At 33.1% G+C, this 10,384-nt stretch overlaps 1 protein-coding gene across 1 annotated transcript; it reads left to right on the top strand.

Annotated features, from left to right (window-relative positions):
• Positions 1-1,205: 1,205 nt before the first annotated feature.
• Positions 1,206-8,258, top strand: LOC105619034 (importin-11). Its single transcript, XM_012200562.1, has 17 exons — positions 1,206-1,328; positions 2,202-2,302; positions 2,415-2,528; positions 2,651-3,057; positions 3,166-3,429; positions 3,508-3,663; positions 3,784-3,824; positions 3,908-4,090; positions 4,286-4,397; positions 4,485-4,705; positions 4,798-4,962; positions 5,773-5,965; positions 6,170-6,407; positions 6,478-6,574; positions 6,646-6,905; positions 7,775-7,916; positions 7,990-8,258. Exons 1-17 carry the CDS (start codon positions 1,206-1,208, stop codon positions 8,092-8,094), a joined length of 2,922 nt encoding a protein of 973 aa, XP_012055952.1. The 3' UTR covers positions 8,095-8,258.
• The last annotated feature ends 2,126 nt before the right edge of the window (positions 8,259-10,384 follow it).

Here is a 10,384-nt window from a genome sequence, read left to right as displayed (position 1 = left end):
ATATATATATATATATATATATATATATATATATATATATATATATATATATATATATATATATATATATATATATATATATATATATAGTATAAAATTTTATAAACATATGACTTATTTTCCTTAATTTCATTCCATATCAAATGAATCGATAATTTTAGGCCGATATTTATATTTGAGTATCTATAATAATAATATTTAAATAATTATATAATATCATAATATTATATTTTTATATATATATCTCAAGATATTATTTTGAAATAAGAACGAACTATGAATACCATTAACTCTAAAGGTGTTAATAAGCTACCGCGGATATCAGTCTTCGAGTTAATTAATTGTCGATTAAGCTAATCAGAGTTTGATCGTCCTTTTATTTTTCCGCATAATACAAGAGAACGTATACGCACGCGCACGACAACTGTCATTATCGTGCGAGAGGAGAGTGGGAAAGAAAAAAAGAAGTAAAACGAGAAGAGCGAGTCGCGCAAGACGAAGAAGCGAAGAAGCGGCGCGGCGACCGACCGTCGACTTGTCGGCTGTTGTCGGCAGCGGAGTGGAGGGAAAAGGAAAGGGAAACGTTTTGCGCTTCGGAAGGTGCCGTCGTCGACACGTACAACACGGAGCGTGTGTGCGAGTTTGCCGGAGGATTTTCGTTATGTATCGATTTACTACATAAATACTCTCGCGCGCAAAACGGAGCGGCAAATGGAGCACGCGGAATGAGCGGCTGCGACACCGGTTGCGAGACAGGTAAATGTTCGTTTCCACTGCCCGCGCTGCGTTTCTCTCGTCCCGTATCTTCGACTCGTTCCGTCATTACGATTTTGTATAGGTTAGAGGGTATCTCGTTCACCGGAACGACCGTGACGACGACGACGATGATGATGACGACGACGACAGTTTGCAAGCGATACGTGAAATGATGTAATAAGACTCGCGTGATCGCGATATTATTTCGCACGACGCATTCGCTTCGTTCGATGTAAATCGATTGTTCCGCGACCACATGCTCGTTATTCTCGATGCACTTCTCACCGACTTGCATCGGGTAAACTGTCTTTGGATTTTTCTCGAGCCGAAAACGACACATGATGCAATTGCGCGACGTTAGATAATAATCGCACGGGGATAAATATTGTTAGGGTGAGAATCGTGACGGAGCTTGTAATATTCGCTAATATTGTGTACAGTAAGAAGATATGGAAGCCGCGGTGATAGAAGTCCTACGACAGGCGGTCAGTCAAGACCCCAATGTTCTGAAGTCTGCAGAGGAAACGCTTAAGCAATGGGAAACTCAGCGAGGATTTTATATTGCGTTATATGTAAGTCTCCTGTGCTGGACAGAAGAAAATTTTTTTACAGGCTTATAAGTCTATAAATATTTTTTCTATTTTCCATGTACGTACTGGATTTATGGAATGTTACATGGAACAGGTTGCTTTCTATTTTCACATACTGAGTCTGAAGTGATGTGAGTTTATTTATACTCAGATAATGGAATCATTATTTTAGTGACAAAATTATCACACAACATGCAGGTTTTAAAACTGTAATTTTAATGTGTGAGTTAAAATACAAGATCTCAAGTTTACAGATTATAGGTGAAACTTAGTTGAGTCTTACTTGACAGAATGAAGAAAAACGTTCATTTAACTGAGTCATCATGTATAAGTGAGAATTATTTGAGTTAAATGGAAAGCAATTAAATATTAAGATAAACATATGTATAGGTTTAGAATTGAGTCTGTTCTTTGAACTCTCTTTGAACTGTACTAGAACTTTTCTTTCAATAATTTATCAAATATATTCGTTCATTTTCTACAACAATATATATAAAAGTTATATACAAAATATATAATTTTTATTTATGTATATTATATCATTATATTTTTACTCACAGAAAGAGAATGTAAACATGAAAAAAGAAAGAATATATTTTTATTCTTCTATAATCAGTTATTGTACTAAAATTGCATTTTAAAATCAACATTTTTTTAAATTTTAATGATTTAAAACATTTAAACTAATTTTCTGGAAAGTTTTGATTTCTGAATATCTTTGTAAGCAAACGATAAATATTTAATATTTTATTTTAAATATAATCTACATTGGTTTAGCTATAAAGAATAGACCTGATATGATTACATATTTCGTGATTTAAAAATTAAGACTGATCACGTAAAAATTATTTTTAGAATGTTCTTTCAAATCATTCCTTGGCTATTGAAGTTAGATGGATGGCTGTAGTATACTTGAAGATCGGAGTTGAGAGGTACTGGAGGAAAAATGCACCAAAGTAAGAGTCATTTTCTTAGAACAGGAAGCATTCTGTTATATCATATACAAATCATATTATTATAACTTCTGTAACAATAGTATATATTTAATAACACACGCCATTATTTTAGTGCTATTGAAGACAATGAGAAGGAATTTTTACGACAGCATCTCCTCAGAAATTTTGACGAACCTATGAGTCCATTAGCTATACAATTAGCAGTCCTTATTGCCAAGATAGCAAGGTAATGAATATAATATATGTAATATATATAATATAATAAATTATAACATAATACACTCAATCACACAATATATGTGATAAATTAAAATATTTAATCTTTTTATTTTACATTTTATTTTATAGGTTTGATTGTCCTAGAGAATGGGGTACACTGGTACCAACATTATTGGAAGTTATAAGGCAAGAAAATTCTTTAGCACAACGTCAGGCAGTATTAACACTGCATCATGTTGTCAAAGCTTTGGCGTCTCGACGCTTGGCCGATGGACAGAGGCTCTTCCGAGAATTGACTGCGACTATGTTCAATTTTATCCTAAACTTATGGAATACTTATACTGAATCCTTCCTGATTATGGCATCTAATGGGGCCGACGTCAATCAGACACAAGAAACCTTAGAAAAAGCACTTCTATTATTAAGAATACTTAGGCAACTGATCGTAAATGGTTTTTCCAAACCATCCGAATCTCAAGATGCCATGTTATTTCTGAAAGTCGTTTTCGAGCGTGCAAGGACCTGCCTTGAGTGCCGTTAGTATTTTTTTTTTTTAAACAGCTACTTAATCTTTGGAATATTTAAATTGAATTTCATATGATATTGTAAAAGTGTTATATTGTTTTATTTCTTTTTTTTTTTAGGAAAAACTTTAGCTTCTAGAGGAATGCAAGTGGATGTGTGCGAAAAGTTTATAATACATTTGACCAAAGTTTTAATAGGAGTCATAGACATGCATCCGTTTTGCTATGTGGAACTCATACCCACTTCTTTAGAATTCTCCGTTTTTTATTGCTTTACAGAAGCTGGCCAAGCGTTAGCATTTGAAAGATTTATTATTCAGTGTCTAAATTTAATAAAAACCATTTTATTATCGACGTATTACAGACCAGCTAAGATTATTGAAGGTATAGAAGCTGCATTATTCTTACTTGTCTATGTCATGTCATTCCATATTAACAACTGTTCTTTCTTTATCAAAACAGAGACGAAAGATCCATTGGTTCTGAGGGCATGCCAATTGAGACAAGAATTTTTCACACCGGAAATATTAACGGAGATTTGTTCCAGGCTTGTCACGCATTACTTCCTTTTGACACCTGCGGATCTTGAAATGTGGGATACTCAACCAGAAAATTTCGGTAAGTATGAAATTATATATTTTATATAATAATATATTTCACATTGCATTTAATAAAATCATATGAGATGAAAATTAAATAAAAAAAAAAATAGAATATGAAAAGTATTATTTGTTTCAGCTATTGATGATGGTGGAGAATCATGGAAATATAGCTTGAGGGTGAGTGAATCACAAATAATAAAAATGATGATTAAAATATATAATTATTCTAAATGTATTATAATGCAAATATTATGTTATAGCCTTGCACAGAATCCTTATTTTTGGCGATCTTCCATCACTATAGAGATATTCTTGCTTCGGTTTTGGTTGATTTGATGCGACAGCATCACCAACCTGTCGATCCTAACAATCTGCATGCGATTCTAGTGAAAGACGCGGTTTATCGCGCGGTTGGTCTTGCTGCATTCGATTTGTATGACGAGGTAAGTGAACAGTATTTTAAGAAGATTTATTCTTTTTAGCTAAAATTTTTGCACTGTTCATCTTTCTTTTTTTTCTCTTCGCGTTGGAGAGAAAAAGAGAAAAGAATGAATGCAAGAAGTTCAATTAAAAAGAACAAATCTATTTATATAAATGTTTATTTAATCTATTATTATAGTTATTATATCATTGCGCAGGTAAACTTTGATCAATGGTTTTCGACGACTCTAAAAGAGGAATTAAAGGTTCGAAACAACAATTATAGAATTATCAGAAGACGTGTGTGTTGGTTGATTGGTCAATGGACGAGTACGTTGAACATTTCATTGAAAAGATAAAGATTTTAAATGTTAATGATTGTTTATTGTTTGTTATTTGCAAATTTATTGTTTGTAGATATCAAATTAAGTGAAGAACTAAGGCCAGAGTTATATAAGCTTATGATTGAAACATTGAATCCCGAAGAGGACTTAGGAGTTCGTTTAGCAGCAAGCAATGCTCTGAAACAAGCAATCGATGATTTTCAATTTGATCCAGAGAAGTTTTCTCCTTTCTTGGAACCAATTTTTTCTCTACTTTTCTCACTTCTTAAAGAAGTAAACGAGTGCGATACAAAAGTATGTGTGGAAAATTAGTGGAAAAACATTTATTTTTTTCTCAATATTTTTAGGTTATTTTTCTTACAAGTATTTTTATCTTTTACAATCAGATGCATGTGCTGTCTGTGTTATCTTTTATTATCGAGCGTGTTGGCAATGGAATCAAACCACATGTTGGTGCACTCAGCTCGTATTTACCTGAACTTTGGCAGCAATCTGAAATATATAATATGCTGAGGTGTGCCATAGTATCGACTCTGATACACTTGGAAAAGGTGAATATGCGATATTAAACTACTAAATTGATGCTATTAATAAATAATAATCGAAAGGAGGCTAGAATTTAGTGTAATAAACAAAGTGTGTAATCTTAAAAATAAAATTTAGTTTATTATATATATATATATATCGATATTTAAAATTAACAAACATTTTTCATTTCGATTCCATCTTAATGAGCTATATGGTTTCATTGTATGATTTTTTTGAAGACTGAAAGTGGAATGAAAATCATTTATTAACTCACATATTGACCATGTTGTGTAATATTAAAATTTTCTAAAATTGCTCACTATTTATCACGCTGACTCTTAAAACTCGAATTGTACGAATTATCGATTACGATTGATTAGTTCTGTTTCAGTCACGATGCAGCGAGTCTGTGAACGAGTCCAGATTTGCTGCATCGTGATGACTGAAATAGGCAAGAAGGAGATCTTAAACTGAAGACTAAACTTCGACGAGATCATTGTTTTACTGACTAACATATACAATTTACATACATTCAGTGTTATAATTTGGCAGCTCTACACTGAATTGAAGAAATAATAAAAAAGATTTCAAAAAATTTGTTTATTCGCGCAAACTCCATTCACCAGATATATATTAATGCACATATGTCAAATCTGAAAAACAAATTAGAACTTTAAATCTGAAAATAATTTATATACGAAAATTCCTTACGAAAATTATTTAATTAATAAAATATGATTTTAGGATCCTGTTAACACTTTCGATTATTATTTTGAATCAGAAACTATTATTTTTATTGATATTGATATTGCTTATATCTAATGTATCAACAGGCTCTAGGTTCTGAAAGTGTCAATCTAGAGCCGTTGGTAGTAGGCGTCGTGGCTCTAAGTGTTGATGTCAATCAAGAAGGACACGTTTATTTATTAGAAGACGGATTAGAGCTGTGGATAGCCTTATTAGAAAACACGCCTTCTCCAACACCACCTATAATGGATCTCTTCAGAAATATGCCAGCATTATTGGGTTAGTGATATAAGTTTGCTATTAATAATTCTAATAAACTTTATAAAATCGAGATGTGGGATCGAACTTGGGACCATCAAATGAGTCAACATGCTTACAGATGAAATCATCTCATCTGATGCATCATCTCATTCTGTTAATATGATTGTTAAAGAGTCTTAATGATTTATATGTGATGATATCTGTTTTCTCTATCATTTTCAGATCAATCTTCGGAGAATCTGCGTTTATGTTTGTACATAATTCAAATGTACGTGTTATTGAGCCCACAAGATTTCTTCACTCAGAGGAGTACAGTGATCATCGAATCGCTGAAAACGCTTCTCAGTGATTTGCGTTCAGAGGGTAGAGTGATGGTGTTGAAATTATTTGAGATCTGTCTCAGAACTTCTCCTCAACAGGGTGCAGAATTGATAAAACCCGTTTTGCTAAAAATATTCGAGTAAGTAGATGCCTCTGAGAAATATCGTGCTTGGATATTTAGTTTAAAATGTGATACGATATGTTAACAGGAGTGTTTATTACGGCGACGAGTATTCGTCAGTCATGACTATGCAACTATCTGTAGTCGCAAGAGTTTTATTAGGTTCCCGTGATATTTTTGTACAGGTAAGAAAAATTCTATCTCAACCGTGATTTTCTTGTACAAATTAGTTCCATAATAAAGATTATTATTACAGATAATCAGCGATTTAGCGCGGAGTATAGGAACCGAAACGAGGGAAGACATTGTACTCGGAAAACTGATACACAGTTGGGTTAACGCAATGCCACTGGTAACTCAGATCGAAAGGCGCAAATTACTAGCTCTTGCACTCTGTTCTCTTCTCGGAGCAAACAGTCCGCCCACCGTTCTTGAATATTTCCCGCAAATAATATTAAACATTGTCGAAACGCTTAATGATGTCACCAAGTTTGACGATATGGGATATCCTGTCGAGTAAGACTTGACATTTTTTTATTAATTGAGATGAGTTATGTGAGATCAAATCTTTTTCAACAATGGAGTATAACTAGTAGTCATAATCCTTTAACATTTATATTGAATGATTGTTTAAATTTTAAACAAATTTATACTGAATAGGTACCTTTTTATAACTGTTTACTAAAAAATATTCTGTAAATATACAGGGTGTTTGGAAAATAATGATAAATCTTTCTCATAAGAACAGAATGGATCTAAACTGAGAAGAAAAGTCCTCTACCATTTTGCAATTTTTGCATTAGTTAACAAGATATTAATTGTTAAAAATTGCCGAAAATTGGTCTTTAATAATTTTTTACTCAAATACTATCAATTTTACAGAAAAATTGCAAGGGACAAAAATTGTTTATTTTTTCTCATAGAAATCTACGAATTTTTCATAATTTTTATCAACTTTTAGTACTGTATTTTTCCATTTTTACAACATGAGAAAATATGGTATTAAAAAATTCTGAAAAAATTCTTAAAGCTTTATAAGAAGAAAATAAATTTATAAATAAATAAATTTTTGTCTCTTGCAGTTTTTCTGAAAAGTTGATAATATTTGAATAAAAAATTATTGAAAACCAATTTTCGGCAATTTTTAGCAATTAATATTTTGTTAATTATTGCAAAAATTGCAAAATGATAGAGGACTTTTTTTCTCAGTTTAGATCCATTCTGCTTCTATGAGAAAGATTTATCATTATTTTCCAAACATTATTTTCCTGTATATTTATTGAGTATCGTAATTATATTTGTTGATAAGATCGTAAAATTCTTATAAAGAAAGCAGAAAAGTGAATTTTAAAATATATGTGCATCACAAAATGAAATTATTCTAGTTCCTTGATGATTACTGATCAGCCCAGTCCTTCGCAATATGAGGATGTAGATTATGATACCGAACATGCCCAACGACAGAAGAGACTTCTTTTTAACGATCCTGTACACAGTATATCCTTAAAAGATACGCTCCAAAGTCAGGTGAGAATTTCTTATAAATATTTTTTAGATTTTGTCGACACTTATTCAAAGACAATCTTTCGAAATTTGTTAGCTGATCACGTTACGAGGCATAGTTGGGGATCATCAATTTGACCAGTTGATGCTTACTCTTAACTCTGAAATTGATGAACAACTCAAGGATTACATATCGTTGTAAGGAAGAAACAAGATCAAAACACAATGAAGAATGTTTCGATAAATGCTACATAACGTATGCAGCTTTATAGCGCTCCATTGTAAAACGGTACTATTTTATTGTATAATATTACCATCTGTTTCATTGTATTAATTATAATAATAAAAGTAATCTTGGCCTTGTTTGTTTCTGAAGCTTATAATTTCTGATTCCTTGATGCAGTGGGACAGTATTTTTCCATTTAAATGAACTCAAATGTGTGTTTTTGTTTTATGGATGACTTCTACCATTTAGCTATTCATCATCTCAAATTTATTTTTAAATGTACAATAATATTATGTAAGGAGATATTATTGGAGAAGAAAAAGGTTATTTCTGATAAAAAGATATAATATTAATAATAATAATATTAATAATAAAAAAATATAATTTCAAAATACATATAATTTTTACAAAATTGTTATTACTATATCATCTCTCGCACATGTTATAAATCGATACGATTGTTTCATTTTGCATTTTTATTAATGTTTAATTTACTCTTTATTTTTTTGATCCTCCGAACTAAAAAAAAAGAATAAAAAGTAAATTAAATCAAAGTAATTAAATCAAAGTAAATTAAAATCTACATTGTAGAAGTGAACATTAGTGATTTTCCAGAGGCAAAATTATATTGATAAATATATATTGATAAATAAAATCATTTGCATCGATATCTCGACTAATCATCGGGGTCGGTACATGCATCGATTTTTCTTGCGTATCGATACCTCCCCTCTCCTCGGAGTGCGATTTGATCGGTTTTATTCCTCCCCTGCCCTGCGAAATGACTCATTGAGTCATTGCGATGCTCGCGCTGTCTGGTGGTTGTGTACAAAATCGTGAACAGCTGTCTGTGTGGCTTGTGTCAATTCTTGGCAGGGGGTTATCCTGCATGTCTGCGTGAGTGTGTTAGGCCTGTTCCTCCGGATTGTGATACTGACGCTTGACTGAGCTGTTCAGCGAAGGCTGTCTTTGCGGTGAGTCAAACCGAATTGAATACATCCACGTCACATCCACGTACTCGCGTGTCCACGTACTCTGTCGTCGCCCAACTCCGGGTTGTAACGCGTGTAATAAAGGGTGCTTTCCAACGAGAGGCACAGATGACACAATGCAAAGGTGACCCTGCACGGTCAATAATACTGCCAGTATTAACAAATACTGACAATATTACTGATAGTGCGTGGTTAATATTGATGATGGATTGACGTAGATACTGATGATGATGATGATGACAATCCCGATTTTGATTCTCTAATATCAGTATCGCTTTACTAGGATCCATATCATCGGTACAATAGATAAATGTATGTAAAATTAAAATGAAATATATGATCAATAATACCAATCATGTAAGATTGTGAAAATACTAAAACTATTAATGTGTATTGTCAGTATTGATTCAATATTACTAATCATCACTCTGTAGAATCATCTTAATACATTGAATTCTTGTTGTTTGCCAATGTTAAACAAAGCTGAAATGATCACTGTGTTACATCTTTGGTGCTGGAAAGCACCAAAAAAACCGCGTATACCAAGCAGCCTTGCTCCGATTATATGTGCAACGTTCGGCGCGCGCTCGATCGATTCGCGCTTGACGACGTTCGCTCGTGTATACTTTCTCACGAACGAGAGCACCTGCCTGCCGGTCACGCATCGGCGATGAAACGGTACCGTCTTCGATCGAGCCGGCCGGGGCTCCCCATCGACGGTGACATTTTCCATTCGCCGGTCGCCGCAGGGCGACTCGGCGGATTTTTGAATGATCGTGAATGAGCGTGGGCGTATCACGTGACCGATCGTAGCGTACTGTAGTCTTCTGCCCTCGCACACATCCCGGAGAAACCATTGATGACTCTCCTCGATCTGCGGCTGCGAATTCGCAACCGGAGTCGGGAGATCCGGCTCTCCGATATTTGCTTTCTTCTTCTTCTAGATTACAGCCGTATCTATGAAGGTCTATTGACGATAGTTTACGATAGACACGAACGAATGTTCTGATGTCGGATTGATGCTGCAATGTAATTCAAATCCTATGGTTCGAATTAATTTTTAGAATTTCTGATACTCTATCTAACATTTATTGCACAAAGATTTGTAAGAAAATGAAACTTTTGTTTCGGCGATTTAATTGAATTCGAAATGAAATCATTTAAATTAGTGCAGTATTAAAAAGCTTCTATATATATATATATATATATATATATATATATATATATATATATATGTGTGTGTGTGTGTGTGTGTGTGTGTGTGTGTGTCGTGT

Source organism: Atta cephalotes, assembly GCF_000143395.1.
Source record: "Atta cephalotes unplaced genomic scaffold scaffold00019, whole genome shotgun sequence".
NCBI lineage: Eukaryota > Metazoa > Arthropoda > Insecta > Hymenoptera > Formicidae > Atta > Atta cephalotes.
The sequence above is the reverse complement of the archived record's forward strand: the minus strand, read 5'-3'. Positions and strand labels throughout refer to the sequence as shown.